The sequence below is a fragment of the Colobus angolensis genome, unplaced genomic scaffold, assembly GCF_000951035.1.
Source record: "Colobus angolensis palliatus isolate OR3802 unplaced genomic scaffold, Cang.pa_1.0 Scaffold138, whole genome shotgun sequence".
Lineage (NCBI taxonomy): Eukaryota > Metazoa > Chordata > Mammalia > Primates > Cercopithecidae > Colobus > Colobus angolensis.
The window spans coordinates 1907378-1932992 of NW_012114466.1; the positions used below are offsets into that span (position 1 = coordinate 1907378).

The following is a 25615-nucleotide window of genomic DNA, read 5'->3' on the forward strand; positions in this document are numbered from 1 at the left end:
TTCAAAATCAAAATATATTGGCCAGGTGTGGTGGCTCACACCTGAAATCCCAGCACTTTGGGAGGCCAAGAAGGGCAGACCACGTGAGATCAGGCATTCAAGACCAGCCTGGCCAACATGGTGAAACCCCACCTTGACTAAAAATACAAAAACAACTAGCCAGCCGTGGTGGCAGGGGCCTGTAATTCAGCTACTCAGAAGGCTGAGGCAGGAGAATTGCTTGAACCCAGGAGGCAGAGGTTGCAGTAAGCTGAGATCGTGCCACTGTACCCCCGCCCGGGCGACAGTGAGACTCAGTCTCAAATAAATAAATAGATAGATCGATCGATAGATAGAACTGTATCAAGTATCTTCTCAGACCACAATAGAATAAAACTAAAAATCAATTCCAAAGGGAACTCTCAAAACTATACAGATACATGGAAATTAAACAAGCTGCTCCTACATGATTTGGGGGTTAACAACAAAATCAAGACAGACATTTAAAAGTTCTTCAAAAGAAATGATAGCAGAGATACAAGTTATCAAAACTTCTGGGATACAGCAAAAGCATTGCTAAAAGGAAAGTTTATAGTGCTCAATGCCTACACAAAAAAGTCTGAAAGATCACAAACTGACAATCTAACATCATACCTCAAAGAACTAGAGAAACAAGAACCAACTAGGCCAGGTGTGGTGGCTTACACCTGTAATCCCAGCACTTTGGGAGGTAGAGGCAGGAGGACTGCTTAGTCCAAAAGTTTGAGACAAGCCTGGGCAACACGGTGAAATACTCTGTCTCTACAAAATATTAAAAAATTAGTCAGGCATGGCGGTGCATGACTGTAGTCCCAGCTACTTGGGAGGCTGAGATGGGAGGATCACTTCAGCCCAGGAAGGTCAAGGCTGCAGTAATCGTATCACTGCACACAAGCCTGGGTGACAGACACAACCCTGTCTCAAGAAGAACAAGCCAAACCCAAAGCTAGCAAAAGAAAAGAAGTAACAAAGATCAGAGCAGAACTGAATGAAATTGAAACAAAAGATCAAAATACAAAATATAAAAGTTGGTTCTTTGAAAAGATAAATAAAATCGATAGATCATTAGCTAGATTAACCAAGAAGAGAGAAAATTCAAATTAGCTCAATTAGAAACAGAAATGGAGACATTACGGCTGGCACCACAGAAATACAAAAGACCATTTAAGACACTATGAACACCTCTGTGCAAACAAACAAGAAAATTTAGAGGAAATGAACAAACCTCTGGAAATATACAACCCTCCTAGCTTGAATCAGAAAGAAATAGAAGGTCTGAACAGACCAGTAACAACCAGTGAGACTGAATCGATAATAACAAAAATTGCCAAAACACAAAAAGACTAGGGCCAGATGGATACATGGCCAAATTCCACCAGACATTCAAAGAATTGGCACCAATCATACTGAAACTATTCCAAAAGGTTAAGAAAGAGAGAATCCTACCTAACTCTTACCTGACTCATTCTATTAAGCCAGTATCACTCTGATACCAAAAGCAGGCAAGGACATAACAAAAAAAGAAAACTACAGACCAATATCCCTGATGAACATCAGATGCAAAAATCCTCAACAAAATACTAGAAAACTGAATCCATCAGCACAGCAAAAAGATAATTCACCATGATCAAGTGGGTTTCATCTTAGGATGCAGGGATGGTTCAACATACCCAAGTAAATGTGATTCATCACATAAACAAAATTAAAAACAAAAACCATTATGATCATCTCAATAGACAAAGAAAAAACATTCAACAAAATCCAGCATCCCTTTATGATAAAAATTTAGGCATAGAAAGAACATACCTCAAAATAATAAAAGCCACACATGACAAACCCATAGCCAACCTCATACTTAATGGGGAAAAGATGGAAAGCATTGCCCCTAAGAAGTGGAACAAGACAAGGATGTCCACTTTCACCACTTCTATTCAGTATAGTACTGGAAGTTCTAGCCAGAATAATCAGGAAAGCGAAATAAACAAAGGGCATCCAAATTGGAAAAGAGGGAGGCAAACTATCTCCGTTTGCCAATGATACGATCATATACCTAGAAAACCCTAAAGACTTTACCAAAAGACTCCTAGATTTGATCAATGAATTCAGTAAAGTCTCAGGCAAAAAAATCAATGTACACAAATCAGTAGCACTGCTATACATCAACAACCACTAAGCTGAGAAATCAAGAACACAGTCCCTTTTAAAATGGCTGCAAAAAAAAAAAAATCAAATGCCTGGAAATATACTTAAACAAGAAGGTGAAAGATCTCTACAAGGAAAATTATAAAACATAGCTGAAAGAAATCACAGATGACACAAACAAATGGAAATACATCCCATGCTCATGGATTAGAAGAACCAATACTATTAAAATGACCATATGCCCAAAGCAATATATAGATTCAATGCAATTCCTATGAAAACACCAACATCATTTTTCATACCATTAGAAAAAATAGTCCTAAAAGTCATATGGAACCAAAAAAGAGCCCGAATAGCCAAAGCAATCTTAAGCAAAAAGAACAATTCTAAGGCATCACATCACCCCAACTTCAAATTATATTACAAGGCTATAGTAACCAAAACAGGACTGTACTGATACAAAGCTAGATATACAGACCAACAGAATAGAATAAAGAAACCAGAAATAAGGCCAAATACTTACAATCAACTGACTTTCCATAAAAGCATACAAAAACAGAAATTGGGGAAAGAACCTCCTATTCAATAAATGGTTCTGGGAAAACTAAAGAGCCACAGGCAGAAAAATGAAACTAGATCTCTCACCATATACAAAAATCAACTTGAGATGGATCGAAGATTTAAATCTAAGACTAGAAACCATAAAAATTCCAGGAGAAAACCTAGGAAAAACTTTATGACGTTGCCAAAGGCAAAGCATTTATTACTAAGATCCCAAAAGCAAATGGAACAAAAACTAAATAAATGAGACCTAGTCTCATTTATTGCTTCTGCACAGCAGAAGAAATAATCATCAGAGTAAACAGACAACCAACAGAATGGGAGAAAACATTTGCAACTATGCATCTGACAAAGAACTAATATCCACAGTCTATAAGGAACTCAAGCAAATCAGTAAGAAAAAAACAAACAATTCCATCAAAAAGTGAGCAAATGACATGAATGGACATTTCTCAAGAGAAGCATGAAAAAATACTCAACATCACTAATCATTAGGGACATGCAAATTAAAACCACAATGAGATGCCACCTTACCCTGCCAGAATGGCCATTATTAAAAAGTGAAAAAAACAACAGATGTTGCCATGGATGTAGTGAAAAAGGAACACACATACAATGCTGGGGGGAATGTAAAATAGTACAACCTTTATGGAAAATAGTATGGGGACTTCTCAAAAAACCAAAAGTAGAACTACCATTCAGTCCAGCAATCCCACTGCTGGGTATCTACCCAAAGGAAAAGACACCTGCATGCATATGTTTATCACAGAACAATTCACAACTGCAAAGATATAGAACCAACCTAAGTACCCATCAACTGATGAATGAACAAAGAAAATGTGATCTATATATACAATGGACTACTACTCAGCCATAAAAAAGAATGAAATAATGTCTTATGCAGCAACGTGGATGGAGCTGGAAGCCTTTTTTTTTTTTTTTTTTTTTTTTTTCCAGAGACAGGGTCTCACTCTATCACCTAGGCTGGAGTGCAGTAGCGTCATCTCAGCTCGCTGCAACCTCCACCTTCCAGGTTCAAGCGATTCTCATGCCTTAGCCTCCCTGAGTAGCTGGGATTACAGGCATGCGCCACCATGCCTGGCTAATTTTTGTATCTCCAGTAGAGACGGGTTTTCTCCATGTTGGCCAGGCTAGTCTCAAACTCTTGGTCTCAAGTGATCTGACTTCCTCCGCCTCCCAAAGTGCTGGGATTACAGGTATGTGCCTCCACGCCCAGTTGGAGGCCATTATTCTAAGTGAAGAACTCAGAAATGGAAAAATCAAATACCCTATGTTCTCACTTATAAGTGGGAGCTAAGCTATGGGTACGCAAAGACGTACAGAGTAATATAATGGACATTGGAGACTCAGAAGGCGGGAAGTTAGGAGGAGGGTAAGGAATAAAAACTACGTATCAGGTATAATATACACTACTCAGGTGGCAGATGCACTAAAATCGCCGACTTCACCACTATACAACTCATCCATGTAACCAAAAACCATTTGTACCCCCAAAAGCTACTGAAATGTTATGTCTATATAAAATAGATAGCCTATCTATCTATCTATCTATCTATATATCTCTATCACAAGCAGATCTATCTACATATATATACACATACACACACACACACACACACACACACACACACGATTTTCAAGGAATGTTAAGAAAGAGGCCACCTATTCCGTGTGGCCCAAATGCCTGCTCTAAATATACTCCTTTTAAATCGGATTACATAATGTAGCAGTTATTGCTAAGTATAAGAAGTCGGGATCCCTGGCTTCAGGGAATTTGGCACCTAGTTCACTATTATTTGAATAGGTAATGAAATAGAAGAAAATAATTGTATCAGATTTGTGAGTGTTAAGGTATCCACAGATAGTGATGTGGAGAAATTAGAAAGAAAACAGATGGGTTACAACTGAAGAAAAGAATCAAACAATAGTACAGATCCTGAATTAGGGGCAGATCCCAAACGGGCAGTCCTGAGTGAGGATAGGAAGGGTGGGCCCCCAGGTGGTGGAAATCAAAGTTGTTCAGCAGCAACAGGAGACTCCGGTGTCCAAGTGGATGAAGTGCAGGGAGATCTGCAAGTGCTAAAGGGAAGCAGAAGCACACGCTGCCTTCCTTACACAATGACACACAGGCAGCCTCCTCTGGCTCAACTTCTCCCTGGCCCAGCAGATGCCACCTAGATAATGCAGCTTTATTATATCGTTATAAGATGAGAGAGCTAACAATGTGGGTACTGAGTGATTTCAAAGGAAAGAAGGGGGCAAAGTCAGAAAAGAATCTTTAAAATATAAAAGTACAAACTAAGTTTGAATATTACCTCAGAATAGACTATCCTTCATTAAATGATCCTACTTACATTAAGTCATCTGCCATTTAAACCTTCTAATGGTTCCCACTGTTAAGGAATGAGTCTAACAGCTCTTTGGTCTGGCATATGGGTCTCCCCACCACACTCCACCCAACCCTCTATCTCTTCCTTGAAAATATAAAAGAATACAAGTGGTCTAACAAATGCTAGTTACTCATTGACTTATTCACTGTGGTGTGAAGGATGCAAAAGTAGGAAAGACCCAGCTAGAGGGGTTAGAGGCTAGCTGTCTAGAATTATTACACATTGGTGTGAAAGTCTAGCTCCCTTAACCCAGAAATCATCACTCAGGCTGCTTTGACTTCACCAGACACACCCCTCCAAGCAGAGCCATGCTGCCATAATTTTGTCTCTCAATCACTGGCTGTCGTTAGCATTCTATTTCTAATTTTCTCCTGATTAAATACAGTACTTATATAGTCTGCCTTAAAATTATGATTCCTGTTTTTTGTTTGTTTGTTTTTCATGTGACAAAGTCTCGCTCTGTTGCCCAGGCTGGAGTGCAGTGGAGCAATCTCAGCACACTGCAACCTCCACCTCCCAGGTTAAAGTGATTCTCCTGGCTCAGCCTCCGAGTAGCTGGAATCATAGGCCTCAGAACTCCAATTTGGAAAATGTCAAGAATAATACCTATTTCACAGCATTTGTGAGGATTAAGTGACAAGGGCTACATGGTGCCTTCTATACATAACAGTGATGCTACCTGGAGAAAACGGCAAGGTCATCAGCATAGAAGTAGTAGTTGTTATACTTGTAGTTGCAGTAATAGTAGTAATAGCATGGAAGCAGAAATAGCAATAGCTCACGTTATAGATTAAGGTATTTGCCCTGGGTTACAGAGGTACTGAGGTGGTATTTGAACTCTTTCTGATGCCAAAGTCAATTATCCTGCAACATGTTTACAGGGGTGATCATTACATGCCAGGCACTGAGAGCTTTATACATATTTCAATCAGTTGTCACAACAATTTCATGGGGTAGCTACTATTACTATCCTCATTAACCTATCCAAAGTAGTAAGTGGCAGCACTAGCATCTGTCCTTAACTACTATGCTGTACATACACATTATAAACCTGAAAACTACACAAGCTGTTTACCATGACCAGCTAGTCCAATTTGTTAATATTCACTCCAATTCAACTGGAAAGGAGACCAGACAAGTATGTAAATGTAGGCTCTCATTTTTGCTGAAACATGTCACGTGAATTGGTAAGAGTCTATATCCAAAATGTCCCCACCAATTAATCTGCACAAATAGACTACAGCCTCTGGGTGAAGAAGTCAACTAATTTTGACAACAATGAAAAGAACTAGCACGAGAAAAAAGCTTAAGAATTTACACAGCACTTTCACTCTTGTACATAAAGATGCATGGTTATTACTCTCACAGTGAGGACAGGGACTGTGTCTCTGTAATGTTCACACACACTCACTTGCCCTCTCACGTCCCACTATGGGATAACACAGCAAGAAAGCCCTCACCAAATGCTAGTGCCATGTTCTTGGACTTCCCAGCCTCAGACTGTTAGAAATACATTTCTTTTCTTTACAAATTAGCCACTCTCCAATACTCTGTTATGGCAGCAGAAAACAGATTAAGACAGTGGATGCACCATTTACATTCCCACCAGTGGGAAATAAACAGTGCACAAGGGTTCCAATTTCTCCATATCCTTGCCCAAACTTCATCTTTTCAGTTTGTTGGTAGTAGCCATCCTAATATGTATCAAGTGGTATCTCATTGTAGTTTATTGTTAATCAGTACAGTTTCTGACATACAAAATGAAAAAGTTCTAGAGGTTGGCTGCACAACAATATGAACATACTTAACATCATTGCACTGTACATTAAAAAATGGTTACGATGGTAGTCTGGCATGGTGACCCACACCTGTACTCCCAGCTACTGGGGAGGCTGAGGTGGGCGGACTGTTTGAGTCCAGGAGTTTGAGGCTGTAGTGCACCACAATCACACTTGTGAGCAGCCACTGCACTCTAGCCTGGGCAACACACAGCAAGACCCTGTCTTATACTTTTTCCAAAAAAAAAAAGAAATGGTTACAATAGTAAACTTTATATTATGTGTGATTTACTACAATTTTTTGACAAAGGCTATTGTCAAAATCTAGTCAAAGATTCCATAGGGTAAACTAGGGCTGTGATAAAAAAGAGAATAAATACATAAGACTTTGGGATGGTATAACCGATAAGGTTTACCGACCAGTATGAACTGAAAAGGTAAAGTGGAGAAGGTGAGTTTCACCTTGAGGTTTCCAACTTACTAGATAATATTACATTAATCAGTATACTAGCTGAACACTTTACTGAGTAAGAATATTCATTCATTCACTCATGCTTTCACTGAAACACTTTTTTTTCTTTTTGAACACCCGCTATGTGCCAACCACTGACTGGAAATGTGGAATGAAGAATAAGGAGGGATGAATCCTCGGCCTCAGGGCGCCAACAATCTAATGGAAATGTTCTACAGTAACAAGCAGGTATGTGACATGACATGATGAATGAATGATGCGATGAAATGACAGCTCATCTCCTCCAGAAGAAAAATAAAGCAAGGGCAAGGGGAGGTGGCAACTGAGCAGAACCTTGAATGAAGTAAGGATGCACCTGTACAACTTTATCAATAAAAATAGAACATTTTTAGTCTACCATCTCCATGTAGTTATGTAATAAATCATTTAAAAATAGATAATTTAGATAGACTATGGAAAATACCAGCTTGAATATTAAAAATACAATTAAACTGTGCATTCTTCTTGTATTCAGGTGTTCCTTACTGCAAAAAAACTTACTAATTTTTAGCACTGTATATTGTATTATTTCTTTCAGGTCAAAAAACTACAAATACTTCTCTATCTGTAATGCAGGTATACATACAGGGAAAGGAGCACTGGAATTGGACTTATAAACCTGGTATTTCATATGACTTTAAAAGCATAAGCTTTTCCTTTTTGTTAAAGATATTAAAGAAGAAAAATGACCTAATTAATAAAAGACTACAAAAAGTACACAAAGCTTAACTACTGAAACCTAAATAAGTAAAAAGTCCAAAACCACTAAAACTTGTGACTACAATCAAAAGATTAACAACTTTAAGAAATTTTTATCATTAGATCTGTAGTTTCTGAATTTATTTTGTTATTTTCCTAAGGCAACATTTCTACTAAGATTAGGAAAAATATATGCTATTGAAATGAAAAGTGTACTGCAAATTATTTATTCAATACCCTTAATTTACAGGTCAAGAAACTGAATCCCTTGTACCTTACCATAGAGGTTTAGGGGAAAAAAATACACACACACACACACGAAACTGAATCCCAACAAGGTCACATGAAGAACTATAATCATAGCAAGGCACAGGGCCAGTGTCTTAGAACTCCTAGGTCACTGCTTTTCCTAGTACATTAACTGTAACATTGTGGACAGGTGTCAATTTTATTTTAGTCTGAATTATCCATCAGAAACCTATAAACCTAGCAGAGGGTATCACAAATAATAACACCCATGACCTAAACAAATGAGTACACCTCAAATATTCAACTGTAATACACAGCTACATAAATTACTATTCTAAAATCCAGGCACATGCATAAGATTTTGCTCTTAACGTTTTTCTTAATATGCATTTACTGAATAATGGCACCAACCTGGATCCTGCTACCCTCCATAAATCACTGCCTATTGTGGCTAAGCTGTAATGTTAACCAACCAATTTAAAACCATTACCAACACAGAAACATGCATTTAGAGATTCTATGCCAACTCAGAAACCACACAGCTTTTCAGTCACGTGCACAGAATACCCTATATGGAATGCTAAATACTGAAAACCATGCTGGCTGGGGGGTTACCTTTCTTGATTGTTCAGTTTGGGAAACATGGCTTGTACCAGTTCCGGGCTTTTCAGAAAGAGGTCTGTAATAATCAAGAACCTAGGGAAAAAAGAGGAGGAAAGTTTGGTTACTTGAAACAAAGTAAAAGAGACATGACATGCCCTTATCTACTTTATAAGCACAGCTTACACACAAAAGCATTCCTTTTCAGTGAATTTTTGATTTGCTGTACTCTTAAATGTTTTAAAAGATTCACATACTATTAATCTATTAGCAGCTAAAAGGAAAAAAAAATCCTAAAAAAATTTTTCTCCAATTTTACTTCTGAAAGCTTTATTGAAATAATTTAAATTGATTCAACAGGAAGACACGGGCTACTATAGCTTTTATCTAAGTTGAGAAAGAAAAATTCTTCATTTAGTAACAAGATCAGGTATAAACAAAAAACATACTGAATTGTTTTAGTCAGAAGCTAACTGCCACAATGAGCCAGAGAAAGACTTGTCACACTTCCATTATTGGCTTGATTATTCACTCTTTAAGAATTCTCAAGTTACCAAGAAAACATCCTCATTGTCAAGCAATGCACTCATCTAAACTTAGAGATCAACTTAGGGAAACCCCAAGGCAAAGATTATAGGCATAGTTCTTCAAAGCACCCCTGTGACAACTGAAAACATTCAACAGTATTATTAATTAATTCTGAATTATATTTACCAGAAGGCATCTGAGGAAAAGACTTAAGAACTAGGGAATATAGTGTTTATAACCAGGTTATAGTAATAAAAGTTGGCTGTAAGCATTAAATATACTGACACGTAGTTTAATCACTTAACAAACACAATACAATAAAACTATATTCAGTCTGATAACCAAACGAAGCATATTAACTACTACAATACATTGTCGTTTCACATAAAAGCAAAATTCAAATACATACTTTATTTCCTCTACAGCATTTAAAACAGCTGATCAACACTCTGATGTAAAATATTCCTAACAATAACGGATAATATTTGGAATTCTCAAACAGTATTCCTATCACTCTGGGCAGGTCAATAGAAATCCATGCATTCCAAGCTGGATACACAGACTAAACTGAGATCTTAACGCTCATTAATAATTCAGGTACTTAGAATTCAAAGTATTTCCCCATAGGAATATCAAAACACAATATTCCAAGTTACAAGCCATAGTTCCAAATATATTCTCCAAACAATAAAGACCCATATTTAGACAGATAATTTACAGAAGAACATGTTAAGTGCTGACAGACACACATTAAGGATTATATAACAGAAACAAATGTATCTAACAGGCTAGGGACAAGAGGCGGTGATGGACAGGGGGCAAGAAGATCAAAGAGGCTAGAGGAGGTATTTTGGCAATCCCTAGAAGGAAAAGAAGACAGCATTTAAATTAGAGGCGGAAGGAAGGACTTAGAAAAACAGCAAGAAGGAAAGAACAGCAGTGTGTTGGGGGAACTATAAGTAATAAAATACTATTACAGCTTCAAAAGGAAATCAGGACCCAAAAGTGTGGGTCTTCAGAGTGTCTCAGGTAAAGAAAGTTGCCTCAACTAAGGTTTAAGCTTATTGAAGACTGATATGATAACTACACATTCTTTCATAATGTTGGTAATTACTGCTCTTTTTCTTTATTCTTGATCAATTTTGTTGGTCAAAGATCAACTTTTGCCTTTGTGAATTTTTTCTACTGTTTTTGTCTTATGTTTCATTGATTTCTGCCTTCATCTTTTATTTCCTTCTTTCTGACTTATTCAGCACTTACTATGCTCTTCTTTTTCTATTCTGTAAAAGTAGAACTGTGGGTCACTGATTTCAAACCTTTCTTTGTTAACAGAAACATTCAAGGCCAGTGGCTCACACCTTGTAATCCTAGTACTTGGGAGAATGAGATGGGTGGATTACTTGAGGCCGAGTTTGAGACCAGCCTGGCCAACATAGCGTAGTGAAACCCCATCTCTACCAAAAACATACAAAAAATAGTTGGACGTGGTAGTGCATGCCTGTAATCCCAGCTACTTAGGAGGCTGAGGTATAAGAATCTCTTGAACGCAGGAGGCAGAGGTTGCAGTGAGCCAAGATCGTGCCACTGCACTCCATGCACTCCAGCATGGGTGACAGAGCAAGACTCTGTCTCAAAAAAAAAAAAAAAAAAAAAAGGAAGCATTCAAAGCAATAAAGTCTCCTCTAAGCGCTGCTTTCATTTTTGTTGTTGTCTTTTTAAGACACGGGGTCTCGCTCTGTCACCCTAGCTGGAGTGCAGTTCTGCGATCATAGCTCACTGCACCCTCAAACTTCTACGTTCAAATAATTCTCCCACCTCAGTCTCCCAAGTAGATAGGACCACACACATGTGCCACCATACCCAGCTTTTTTTATTTTTATTTTTTTGGTAGAGACAATGCCCTATGTTGCCCTGACTGGTCTTGAACTCCTGGCCTCAAGCTATCCTCCCTTCTCAGACTCCCAAAGTGCTGGGATTACAGGCATGAGCCACCACACTTGGCTGCTTTTGCTTTATCCCACAAAAGTTGATACTTCAGTTCAAAATATTTCCTAATTTGCCTGTGATTTCTTCTTTGACAAATCAATCAGATGTGTTAATTTCCAAAAGTTTGGAATTTTTCTAGAAATCTTATGTGCAAGAGAATGTACTCTATGATTTCAATCCCTTACACATTTACTGAGACTTTTCCACAGCCCAACCTACTGTCTAACTTGGTGAACATGACACATGCAGGTGAAAAGAAAGTGGAGTTTGGAAGTGCTGAGGGAAGGTCTATAAATATCACTCAGGTGAAGGTGGCCACCTACGACAGCACTACCGAGATCATCTGTATCAGGGGTGTCCAATCTTTTGGCTTCCCTGGACCACGCTGGAAGAACTGTCTTGGGGCACAGATAAAATACGCTAACACTAACAATAGCTGATGAGCTTAACAACAACAACAAAATAACAAAAACAACTCATGTTATAAGAAAGTTCAGGAATGTGTGTTGGGCCGCATTCAAAGCCATCCTGGGCCGCATGCGGGCCGCAGGTTGGACAAGCTTGATCCATATCATCATGTTTATATAATGTATAAAACCTCAGTCTATACTGATATTTGTCTATGAGTTCTGCCCATGGCTGAAAAGCAGGTGTTAAAATCTCCAACTATCGCTTCTGCTTCTGGGCATACTGGAATAACAATTTACCCTCTATCTTAAACAACATAAAATCAGACGATATATAAAGGAAGGACTAAGTTCTGCATGCTGGAATGTGTGTTTAGGAAGCAAAAGTTGAAGTAAAAAAGTTATCCATGGATGGAGTAGTAAGGGTACAGGGATTAGGGCAAGGACGGAGGAAAAGGGGAGACAGGTCTCAGCCATGACAGTGCTCTGTTGCTGGGACCACCAGCATCATCTGAAACAAAAATGAGAGTGAATCCACACTGCAACATTTAAACCAACATAAATTCCAAGTAAATCAAACACTTAAATAAATAAATTGAAATGATATACTAGAGGAAAGCCTTGGGAGAGGAAAGGCCTTTACAGCTATTATCAAAACTCTGGAACACATTTTCTTAAAAGACTGATACATTCATCTACTAAAAAAAAAAAAAAAAAAAAAAATCAAAAAAATTTTTTTTTTTTTTTTTTTTTGAGACAGAGTCTCGCTCTGTAGCCCAGGCTGGAGTGCAGTGGCGCAATCTCGGCTCACTGCGAGCTCCGCCTCCCAGGTTCACGCCATTCTCCTGCCTCAGCCTCCTGAGTAGCTGGGACTACAGGCGCCCGCCACCACGCCCACCACGCCCGGCTGATTTTTTGTATTTTTAGTAGAAACGAGGTTTCACCGTGTTAGCCAGGTTGTTCTCGATCTCCTGACCTCGTGATCCGCCCGCCTCGGCCTCCCAAAGTGCTGGGATTACAGGCGTGAGCCACTGCGCCCGGCCAAAAATCAAAAACTTTTACATAAAAAAGTACCACATGGCTGGACACAGTGGCTCACGCCTGTATTCCCAGTACTTTGGGAGGCCAAGGTAGAAGGATTGCTTAAGGTCAGGACTTCACGACCAGCCTGAGCAACATAGTGAGACCCCATCTCTACAAAATAAAAACTAAATCAGCCAGGTGTGGTGGTATGCACCTGTGATTCCAGCTTCTCAGTGGGCTGAGGTGGGAAGATCACTTGAGTCTGGGAGACTGAGGCTTCAGTGAGCCATGATTGCACCACTGCACTCCAGCCTGAGTGACAGAGACTCTGTCTCAAAAAACTAAAGAATAAAGTACCACAAACAAAGTCAAAATACAAAAACAGAAAAATAATAAGTATTTTATTTTATATGAAGGGTGGTATCCCTAATCTAGAAAATACTCCTATACACTGATAAAGATCAACATCCCAAGAGAAAAACAGGTAAAGAAAATTAGAATACACATAAAAGAAAAAAAAAAGGTTCTCCAACTCATAAGAAAAATACAAAATAAAACTGTGTAAGAAGGTCAGTTTACACCTTGGCAGAACTGGCAAATCCAACCCTTGCTAACACTATTAGCAATGATGTGGGACAGGGGAGTTGACACTGGCACAACAGCTATGAAGGACAACCTGGTTTGTTAAAATTGTAACAGCACATTCCTTTTGACCCAATAATTGCACTTATGAATTTATTCTACAATCATACTTGTCCACATGCAATATGACATGTGCAACCAAGGCTATTCATGGCAGTACTTTCTAGTTATGAAAAAATGGAAACAATCGAAGTGCCCATCGAGAGGAGACTGAGGAAATAAATCCTGGTACATTCAAACAATGAAAGATCTTAAATTGAGGAAGGTCTTTATATAGGAATATGGAAAAATCTCAGAAATGCACTATTTAGTGAAAAAAGTAAAAAGGCCAACAGTGTGGGGAGAACTAGGGGATGTGGTTGGAGGAACTAGGTAGATGGCTGGGGGGGAAACTATGCATTTTGATACTTGAACCACATATTGTCTATCAAAAAATTCAGTTTGTAATGTAAGAAATATATACCGGCAAAGTAAGCTCACACTTAGTTCTATTTAATAACCATTCTGCTAAAGAGTGACAGTATTTCTATATCTTGGTGGAAGCACCATTCAGATGAACCTGGCTCCTCAGGTTTCGGTCATGTAGGAGAACTCAGCTAAGTTGTCCTAAGGAACTCCTCAGTTTAATCTTGAAATTCATCATTTAAATGTCATTACAGAAAAGCTAACATTCACTAATCACACTGTTGATGCCAAAGCACTAACTACACTTTACATCATTCTCCACACTTGCTAAAAAACAAAATGCATGAAGGTCTCTCCTCTCATCTTTTTCTTTCTCATTGATTATTTATTTTAAAGTACGTGAACAGTTGCAGGCAGAACCAACAGACACTGAAAGGCAAACTCCTCACTGGTAGACAGAGACAGTCCTAAAGGCAGGGGGGTTCAGGGAAATTTTTTTTTAATGAAGGTCATTTATTATCCATATCCATACATGCATACAAAGGTGATGCTATACTCAACATGAGTAAAATAGATTTCATTCAGTTCAGAAACCTAGAAAATGTTTTTATACCTCATAAACAAATTTTGATTTAAATGTGCTATGGAAAATAAATGCCACTCTCCTTTGTTGTAAGATCTGGTTAATGTAACCCACAGTTGCTTAACACAGCAATCTGGACAAAGCTTGCAAAGCTGCTCTAGAAAATAACCTCCCTTCTCCTGTTAAACAGTTAAGTAACATTTCCAATGGGTTAACTGTGAGTAGCATTAAATTAGAAAAATATCAGTCCACTGATTCAATGGCGATGCATCCTCTACTAGAAGAAAATGAGTTATAATCTGAAAAATATATAAATAGATTTTCTGAATCTACATGTGCCAGGCACTGGGGAAAACGCATTACACACATGCACATCCCAGCCACCCGTCCTTTAGTGTTGTCCTCTAAGGGAGGCAGTGGGTGTAAAGATTAAGAGCACAAATTTTAGTCTCAGAAAGAGCTGGGTTTGAGTCTCAGTCCAACACTCATTGGCAGAGTGACACTGGCTAAGCTGTCTACCCTTCAGTATTGAGGAATTCTGCTTCTCCTGTTTCCGGTAATAATGCATCAGAATCCAACTCCAACAAAAATCAGAGAAACTAAACTATATTTACCTCCTGAAGCAGAAGCAGATGATGAAAAGGACATGCATTCGCCAAACACTGACAGTTCTTGTGGCTATCTGCCACTTTTTCCCCTGTTCAGCATCCCCTTTTTTCCTTCTTTGGAAAACAAGAATTCTTTTTCCTTCAAGAATGAGCCCAAACCTGGCAGCTTTTTCCTTCAAGAATGAGCCCAAACCTGACAGCCTGTGACCCCAGGGGAGGGCATGTGACTGCACACCCCAACCAACAGCACTGCCCCAGGGATGACAATGCGACCCAAAAAGAGACACTTGCATGCCTCACAAACATCCATCTGGTTATTACCTCTTTGTTTCTAATTCCCAAACTTCTCAATACATTTGCCAGTCAATGTTTACAAAAGAAACTTTTTTTTATATTCTAAAGTATTCCAGACAACATTTCACAAAAAGATGTACACATACACACAAAATCACAAGATGCATTCCATACATTGTTGGTAAAAAGTCAGAACTGTGTACAGACATTTAAGAAGCACTTCTGGCATAATGGTGGCATTAAGAGGCTCCATGTTCCCGCATACAAAGCCAACTGTCTGCTGACAACTGTACTAATTCTATGGCAATCAGAAAGAAATGTTGTAAGCAGTACACATCCCTAACATGATAGTCTGTTACATATACAGGCGCTTTACCAAGTTTGGGTTTTTTTTTAATTAAGCATTTTTATTTTGAGATCATCGTAGATGCACACGAAGTTTTACAAAATACAAGAGAGACTCTGTGTACCCTCACCCAGTTTTCCCCAATGGTAACATCTGTAAAACTATAGTATGTGACAACCCAGATGCTGACAGTGACACAATATGCAGATCTTACTCAGGTTTCCCAGGTTAACTTGTACATTTACTCATGAGTAGCTGTGAGCGTGTCTTTAGCTCTATGTAATTTAATAATGTGGGTTCACAGATCCCCTCTCACAGGTAAGATCCAGAATGGTTCGGCACCCCTTTATAGGTACACCCACCTATAACTCAAGCATCCTTCCTCAATCCCTGACAACCACTAATCTGTTCTCCATTTCTATAATTTTGTCATTTCAAGAATGTCATGTAAATGGAATGATACATTATTTAACCTTTGGGGATTCATTGGCTTTTGTTTTTTAACTCTGCTATAATTACCATGAGATTTTCCTAAGTTATGGCTTGTACCAACAGTTGTTCCTTCTTATTGCTGAACAGTATTCCAGTTTGATTCTATTTTAAGACATTGACGGAGGTTTTGGGTAGACATGTAACATTTTATAATGTCCCTATTTTTAAGAAGGAAGTAGGCTCTTAGCCACTTTTTTGCACAGAATGGCTGATTTTTAGGAATAGATTACTGACGTAAAATGAAGAAGCCTGTATAGAGTTCTAGAGAACAATGACACAGACCCTTTGGGGGGGGTCTCTCACCAAAGTCTTATCTGGTTCAGGAGAACCAGATAAGCCTAAAGTGACTGAAGGACAACAATGCCATCAATCACTAGACTTATTCGACAACTATTACTACCAAAAACCCTTCAATGGATGGGGTTGGCAAACTTTTCCATAAAGGGCCAGATAGTTAAGTATTTTAGGCTTTGCAGGCCAAACGGTCTCTATCACAACTACTCAACTCTGCCACTGTTGCATCAAAGCAGCCCTAGACAATACACAAACAAGCTTGGCTGTGTTCCGATAAATATTTATAAAAAGAAGCAGTGGGTTGGATTCAGAACATGGGCCGTAGTTTGTAAACACATGTTCTAGGTGATTCGGATAGAATGATGACCAGGACAACCTCCAGGGCCTTATGGAGCTAGTCCTACATTCTAGCAACCAACAATAAACAAGAAAGCAAATAAGATTTGTATAATGTTCGATAGTGGTAAGTGCTCTTATGAATAAAAGAGAGTAAAGCGATATGGGTTTACAGGAAACACTACTGAACATAAAGTGCTGGGAAGGTCTCTCAGTCGAAATGATAGATATTTGAACAGAAACCTAAAAGAGCTAGCCACTCAAAGATCTAAAGGAAGGTTCCATGCAGAAAGACAGGGGTGTAAAGATTCAGGACAGAACAAACTCGGGATATTAAAAGAAAACCAGTAAAACCAGATGGAACTAAAGAGCAGGAGTAAAAGTAATAAGAAATAAGATGAGGTGGTCAGTCAAAGCCAAGACATGACAAGTACTTTGGATTTGCTTCTAGGTTGCAATAAGAAGGCACTGAATGGTTTGTTTAAGCAAGGAGTGACAAGAGCTACAGTAATTTTTAAAAGGTCACTCTGGCTACTGTGTGATGATTCAGAGGGCAAGAGGAGAGACAGAAAGATGACTGAGAAAGTTCTGGCAGCAGCAATGAAAGATGTCTATGGCAGAGGAGGTGTGAAGTAGGTGAATGTGGAATACGTTTTGAAGATAGGACTGATGAGTATAAGTAGGTGAGAGTGAAAGAAAATCAGGACTCAGGTTCCAGGCCTCAGCAAATGAGTAAATGGTGGTGCCAGTTACTGAACAATAAACACTGGTAGAGCAACAGCAGGTTTTATGCTGGGGGAAATCAAAAGTTTGGATGCAGTCTTCATATATTTCAGATGCCAATTAGAAGCACATAATAGGAAGCTGGATATGTAAATCTGGAGCTTCAGCAAGAGGTCAAGGCCAGAAACATAAATGTGGAAATCATCAATTTAGAAGACGTATTTAAAGCTGTGGTATGAGATGAGGTCACCCAGAGAACGAGCAATAACGGAGAAGAGTGGTCTGAGGACCAGCCGTGGGCCATGCCAACCCTGAGCAGGCAAGAACAGGAGCCAACACAGGAAGCAGGAAATGTGCCTTACAACAAAGCCAGCACAGGAGAAAAATGAGACAAAGATGAGACAGATACTGATGACATCTCTCAGCCCTGGATTCACCGTGCCTTCACCCAATGACCCTAGAATTTTCCAGTTGTACAAGCCAATAAATTCCTTTCTGTGCATAAACCATCTGAACTGGACTTCAGTCGCTTAGATTCAGAGGAATCATAACTAAAATAATGCTTATCATATGCCAGATATTATCTTGTTAAGGATCCAATAACAAACAACACTAAATCCTGCCTTACAGGGAGCTCACAGTCTAATGGATAATTAAATGTGCTAAGTGCCATGAAAGTGGAATGCATGGCTGTTGTGAGCAAACAGAAGAGGGGCAACAGATTCAGACTGCAAGAGGATGGACAATTATGTTTATCTTCCTAATATCGTTATACTTAAGCTGATAATAAAATGTACATGCATAAGGCAAGACACACCCCTAGAGAATACAAAATAAATCAACTAGATAACCCAAATATTAACAAAAAAGAATGCTTTACTCTCAGTTACAACTTCATTTTTGTAGTGAAACTGGGTAAAAGTTGAATGGATTAATAAAAGTTTAGGCCGGGCGCGGGAGCTCATGTCTGTAATACCAGCACTTTGCGAGACCGAGGCAGGGAGATCACCTGAGGTCAGTTCAAGACCAGCCTGGATAACATGTTGAAACCCCGTCTCTACTAAAAATACAAAAAATTAGCCAGGAGTGGTGGCAGACGCCTGTATTCCTGGCTAGTCAGGGGACTGAGATGGGAGAATCGCTTGAACCCGGGAGGCAGAGGTTGCAGTGAGCCAAGATCACACCATTGTACTCCAGCCTGGGCAACAAAGTGAGACTCTGTCTCAAAAACAAAAAGTTTATACCAAAAGAGGCTAAAACTGGAAGAGTTCATGCCTCACCTTTGAAATGCAGACCACCTCTCTGAAAAGTGATCATTTTCATAATACACGACATGGCATTAATAAAAACAGGACAGGCCCTCGAGTTCAGCATCACTTGCAATCCTGCCTCTGCTATATGTTAGTTGTATGACCTTGGTCAAGCTGGTTTACTCTGCTTAACTTTCATATGTACATAGTAGCAAAATACAATTCACAGGATGGCAGCAATGTGAAAATGAGATTACACAGACAAAGCAACCAACACATCACAGGATCAGCACAAGGCAGTCCTACCTCTTCCTCTACCGTGTAATTCTGCACTGACTGATCTGACCTACTAGTGCACATTTACTGGACTTTCAGATTTAGATGAACCCAAAATAGGATCCTTGGATTCATCTAGGGTTATCTAAGAGCATGAAAACATCTTTCACACCTACAAACAGAAGAACAGACATTTTTAGAAACACATTATACCAATAATTCAAACCAACTAGCGCCAAAGACTTTCCCGCCTACACTTTCCTGTGTCTCTAGAATACTCAAATTAAAAAACCCAGAGTTATTGGAATCACATTGGCCCTTTTCTAAGAAACAAGCAAGGGAAGAAAAGAAAACATAATGAAACCATGAATTCCGAGACCATTTAGTTTTGTACTATTTGCCACCTATCTTCTAAAACGTAGGGGAGAAAAAAGGCAGAAAGTGGGTTTTCTCCAATTTCCAGGGATGAGTTTGTATTTAACAGTAAAAACAACAATTTTGTCGGAAGCCTCTGGATATCCTGTGATCTCATTGTTCGTTACCAAATGTACAGTTCCTCTCACACAAATCAAAGTATTCCGCACCTGGACTGCATAAGTGATCTTTTAACCACTATTACATCCATCCTTTGTTCCTTTCTGAATTCCTTGTAGTGGTCTCTGATAACTTTAACTTGAGCTATTAACAGATTTTATATTTTGCCCTTTATGACCTTTTGCCCTTTATTCCAAGCTGCTAAAAAAAAAAAAAAAAAACTGCAGATGATTAAAATACAGACCCAAGGTACTCAACAAATAAAACAGAACTCAGCTACAGAAAATTTCTCTAAGTAAGCTGACTCTAATGATGGATCCTGTCATGTTACATTTGCATACAAAGGGAAGTTTTCTAAGTCAACATATCATATTATTGTATGTACCAACCTCTGTTTGCAAATTTTAACTGAAATACAAATGAATATTCAGAAAAAGAAATAATTTCAAAATTATGTATAATTTCAACGGAATGATAAAAGTTTACACTGAAAGAAGCCAAAACTGAAAAAGCTCATACCTCACCTATGAATGCAAGTGGGATTACAGGTGCCTCAAGGCTTACTCCCTGGAGAAAATCTGTGGCCTAATCACACACTGACTACTATGTGCAAAACATATGTTAAAAATAGATTTTTTAAAAAACGAAAGATTATTAAAATATAAACAACAAAATTTGTGATAAATTTTATAATGAGAAAGGTTCAATGCATCAATAAGGTATAACAATCAAATATAAATGTGTGTGTGTGTACTTAACAGAGCATGGAAATAAGGAAAGCAAAAACTGACAGAACTGAAGGATAAAATGGATGATAATTCACTTTCAATAATGAAAAGAATTAAAACAGAAGATCAGCAAGGAAATAGAAGATTTAAACAACACTATCAACCATCTAGCCAACCAGACCCAACAGATATCTACAGAACATGCCACCAAAACCAGCAGCATACACATTCTTTTCAAGTCTACAGGGAACATTCTCTATGATAGACCGTATGACCAAAGAAGCCTCAGTAATGTTAAAAAGAATGAAATCATATAAAGTGTGTTCTCTGGCCACATGGAATAAAATTAGAAAACCATAACAAAAGGAAATTTAGGAAATACACAAATATGTGGAAATTAAACAACAAACTCCCAAATAACCAATAAGTCATGAGGGAAATTAGACTATAATTTGAAATAGATGAAAATAAAATCACAAACACCAAAATTTATGGAACACTAAATTATGGGATGCTAAAGCAGTTCCTACCAGGAACTTTGTAGAAAAGTAAAAAAAGACGGAAGATCTCATGTCAGGAACCTAACCTTCCATCTCGAGAAACTAGAAAAAAAGCAAACCAAACCCAAAGCAAGCAGAAGAAAGAATATAATGAAAATTACAGCAAGAAGAAATGAAATAGAGAATAACAGTAAAGAAAATCAACAAAACCAAAAGTTGGCTCTCTGAAAAGAGCAAAAACTCTAACAAACCTTTAGCTATAGTGAACAAGAAAAAAGAAGACTCAAATTACTAAAATCAGTAATGAAGAGGGGACATTCCTACCAATCTTACATAAATAAAAAAGATTCTAAGGGTCTACTGCTACTATGAACAATTTGTGCCAACAAATTAGATAGCCTAGACCAGTGGTCCCCAAACTTTTTGGCACCAGGGACTGGTTTCATGAAAGACAATTTTTCCACAGACAGGGGTGGGGGGATGGTTTCAGGATGAAACTGTTCTACCTCAGGTCATCAGGCATTAGTTATAACAGATTCTCATAAGGAGTGTGCGACCTAGATCCCTCACATGCACGGTTCACAATAGGGTTTGTGCTCCTATGAGAATCGAATGTGGCTGATGATCTGACAAGAGGTGGAGCTCAGGCAGGAATGCTCGCTCACCTGTGCTGTGTGGCCCTGTTTCTAACAGGCTATGTGCTTACCTTGTGCTGTGTGGCCCTCTTTCTAACAGGCTATGGACAGGTACTAGTCCACAGGTCGGAGCCTGGAAGACCCCTGCCCTAGACCAAACAGGCAAATTCCTAGAAAGACACAAACTACCAAAACCAACCCAAGAAGACAACAATCTGAATAGACCTGTATGTAACAAGTAGGGGCCGGGCACGGTGGCTCATGCCTGTAATCCCAGCACTTTGGGAGGCCGAGACGGACAGATCACGAGGTCAGCAGATCGAGACCATCCTGGCTAACACGGTGAAACCCCGTCTCTACTAAAAAAAATACAAAAAAAACTAGCCGGGCGAGGTGGCAGGCGCCTGTAGTCCCAGCTACTCGGGAGGCTGAGGCACCCGGGAGGCGGAGCTTGCAGTGAGCTGAGATCCGGCCACTGCACTTCAGCCTGGGCGACAGAGAGAGACTCCGTCTCAAAAAAAAAAAAAAAAGAATAAAATATTTAGAATAAGTTGAACTAACGACATCCAAAACTTATAGACTAAAAACTATAAAACATAACTGAAGAAAATTTAAAAGGCCTAAATAAATAGATGAATATCCTTTATTCATGGATTGGAACACTTAATCTAGGTAAGATGGCAATATTCCCCCCAAGTTGGTCTACAGATTCATGTAATTCTTATCAAAATTCCAGCTTTTTTTAATTAACAAATGGAAAAGTTGATCCCAAAATTAATATGGAAACACAAGGGACCCAGAACAACAACGAAAAAAAACTGAAAAAGAACAAAGTTGGAAGACTCACACTTCCTGATTTCAAAATTTACTCTTAAATTACGGTAATCAAGACACCGTAGTACTGGCAAAGAGAGAAAATGGACTGGAGGAAAAAAAAAAACACTGAAGAGAGCCTCAGGGACTTGCAAAACAACAACAGAAGACTAACACTTGTATCTTCAGAGTCTAGGGGAACAGCTCCACATAGCGCCCTGGTGACCTTGGACTTTCCCATGTATACCATGCATGCCAGAGCTTGAAGAGTGGCTAATCTGAGTCTTGCCTGCTGACCGCCTTGTGATCCTCCTGGAACCCGAGATGGGAGGCCTGAGGCTTCTGAGGCTGTCTCCTTTTTGCTCTTCTGGCTCCTAAGGGAGGCTGTCATGAGACAGGTTCTGATGAGTTTTGCACTAATGAGGTACAGAGCTTTCTGCCCTGCCCCTCTTAGCATATAAAGCCTTTTAACAGTCAAGAAGGGCTCCTCAGGAATGGGGTACCTCACAATTCATATCCTAATCATCCAGGTCTTTGTGGTATCTGGGACAAGGATCAGGAGGAGCTGGCCCCTTTGGCTTCTTCTTTTCTCTGTCTATATAAGTAAAAAACTGTCTAAAGCTAAAAGTAGATTGTTGTAACTTATATTACTTTCACAGTCCCATCAGTTGAGCCATAGCCTTGGCCCTGCCTTGGACTATGTGTGTGCCTAAAACATGGAGTCCCAGAAGAAGCAGAGAGAGAACAAGGGCCTGAAAAAAAGTATTCAAACAAATAACAGCTAAAATTTCCCAAATTAACTTCCCGAATTTGGTAAAAGACATAAATTTACTGATTCAAGAAGTTGAGGAGACCCCAAAAAGAGTAAACCCAAAGAAATCTAAGCCAATACCATAATTAACCTCTGAAAAGACAAAGAAAAATCTTAAAAGCAATCAGACAGAAATAATACATTATGTATGAAGGGTGGTGGTACATTATGTATGGGGGGCAATTTGAATGGCAGTGACTATCTCATCTGCACAGATGCTCACAAGGCTCGCACCAACCTCTGATCTAATGAACTAGCTTCTGCAGCCACAACAGTCTGATCTGTACACTCCAAAGGTGCCTGGGCATTTCACACTGTTTCTTCATATACCAACAATGTCTTTCCCGCTCCTCATCACCTTAAAGAATTCTCTTTGTCCTTAAAGACTCAACTCAAGCCTCACTTTATTCACCTCTTTCACAAGTTCTCTAGATTCTGCTCAACATCTTTTCCAATTTTGTCAATATATGTTAAGTTTTAACTTATTGTTCAATTATCACAACGCCCAAATTTTTACTTAAAACCTCTGCAAGGAAAGTGATCTGTCAGGATGTCCTAAAGCAATCAAATTTCTAACAAGATACTTACGGCCATTCTGATTCAGGATGTTTTTGGTAAGCATCTATGACATCAATTGCAATATTGAGGTTTTCTTCCAGTTCTTTCATTCTTTCATGATTAAGGGATGTAAACAAAATCATTGAAGAGTAGGCAACAATTTTTTTGTCCGGATGATTTAAGCAAGATCTTCCAAACAAGGAAATGAGACTGTTAGCCCAATTTAACAACGTGATAAAATAAAACACAAAAATAACAGTAATACCACTGGGAAATTCACTACATACTAATACTTTTGAGGATTTAGGGAGAATTACAGCACTTTAAAATAGGTAGATTATTTACTGTAAAAATAGTAAATACAAACTTAGTCACAATAAAAAGTATCCAAAATATTAAAGTTGAAGTTGACATAGAACTCAGAAGGCAAAAAGCAAATAACTTACCATTAGAGATAAAGATTAAAATGATTACATTTATAAAACATTAAAATGTTCATTCTTGTTAGAAAAAAACCAACAGGTACAAAATGATACCTCAATGACTGCTGGCACTGCTTTAATAGTCCTTAGGGACAAGATGCCTATAGGAGAGATGGTACAGTGGAGCAAGAAATAGAATTTGGAGTCAGGAGCCTCGCTATAACTCCTAGCTCCTCTAGCTATCAGCCAGGTGGCCTGGGGAAGGTCACTGACATATTGATTGCCAATTATATCATGTGTTATGCAATATGGCAGGATTTTGCTTTTCAGTTAAACTTCATAATACTCTTCTGAAGGAGATATTATTCATATATTTCAGATAAAGAATTTGTTAGCTTCACTTGGCCAATAGCACAAAGCCAGCACCTGACAAAACTGGAATTCAAATTTGGTTATATCTGTCCCATAAATGCATAAAGAGTGAAGGCAAAGAACCTCTCTTAGCTTGTTTTCTGGTATAAAAAATAAAATACAATAACAAAACCTTCTCTATTTCATAGGATTTTTATGACGATCAAATGAGATCTAAAAGCAACATGTAAACTGTTAAGACTTCTCTGACTGTCCTACACTTAAGCCTCTCCCTTGTTTTTCCATTACACCCTGGATTTACCCTAATTACCTTAGTTCTTACATCACAACGTACGTGCCTGTTCCTTTATTTCCCTGACCAAAGAATGAAATCTTCAAGAATAACGAATATATAAGTTACCACCGTATTCTAATCATCTATCCCACAACCTGGCAGATATTAGGTGTCCAAATTGTTTTAAGGGAATGAATTCTCAAAAATAAGCAATGTCTATTTCTGTAGCTTGAATTTCATAATTCTCTTCTTCCACCTAAGCCCAAATATCATTAATATATATATAGCATGAATATATATACAGCTTCAACTTTTAATTATTTGCAGGAATTTGAGAAATTCCATGAGCTAGAAGTGAATTAGAGTTTATCCAATCTTAACGCTAAACTTCACGGAGGAGCCCAGGAAAGCTGTACAACCAGGAAGGCCGGCACGGAATTTAAGCAGCACAGTGTTTACAATGAGCACAGGCTTTGGATCCAGATGGCAGCAATGGGTTTAAACTCTAGCTCTGCCATTTACCAGTGATAAGCTTCAGGTCTCTCATCTGTCCAGATGGGGAGACAGTAACACTTACTCTGCAGGCTATTGTGAGAACAGAAGAAATATAGGGATAATGCCCAGTTCAGGGTAGGTACACAACAGCTGCTGCCCTGCTGTGCTGCTTATACTATTGCAACCACCAGAGTTACCCCATTCATTGGCACCAAAGCCTGAATTCGAAGCCAGGCCTCCCACTCCCAGACTGTGCCTTTCATACTAGGTATATTGACTCTATTGCCTGCTCACCTTTTACCTCAATGTTC

At 38.7% G+C, this 25615-nt stretch overlaps 1 protein-coding gene across 1 annotated transcript in view; it reads right to left on the reverse strand.

Annotated features, from left to right (window-relative positions):
* The window catches only part of ATXN10 (ataxin 10), a 167664-nt gene that overhangs the window by 120802 nt on the left and 21247 nt on the right, over positions 1 to 25615 (reverse strand). The window contains exons 7-8 of the mRNA XM_011934796.1: positions 23772 to 23930; positions 8985 to 9065 (exon numbers count right to left, since the gene is read on the reverse strand). Of these exons, the coding sequence (XP_011790186.1) occupies positions 8985 to 9065; positions 23772 to 23930 (240 nt within the window). The remainder of the gene's footprint in view (positions 1 to 8984; positions 9066 to 23771; positions 23931 to 25615) is intronic.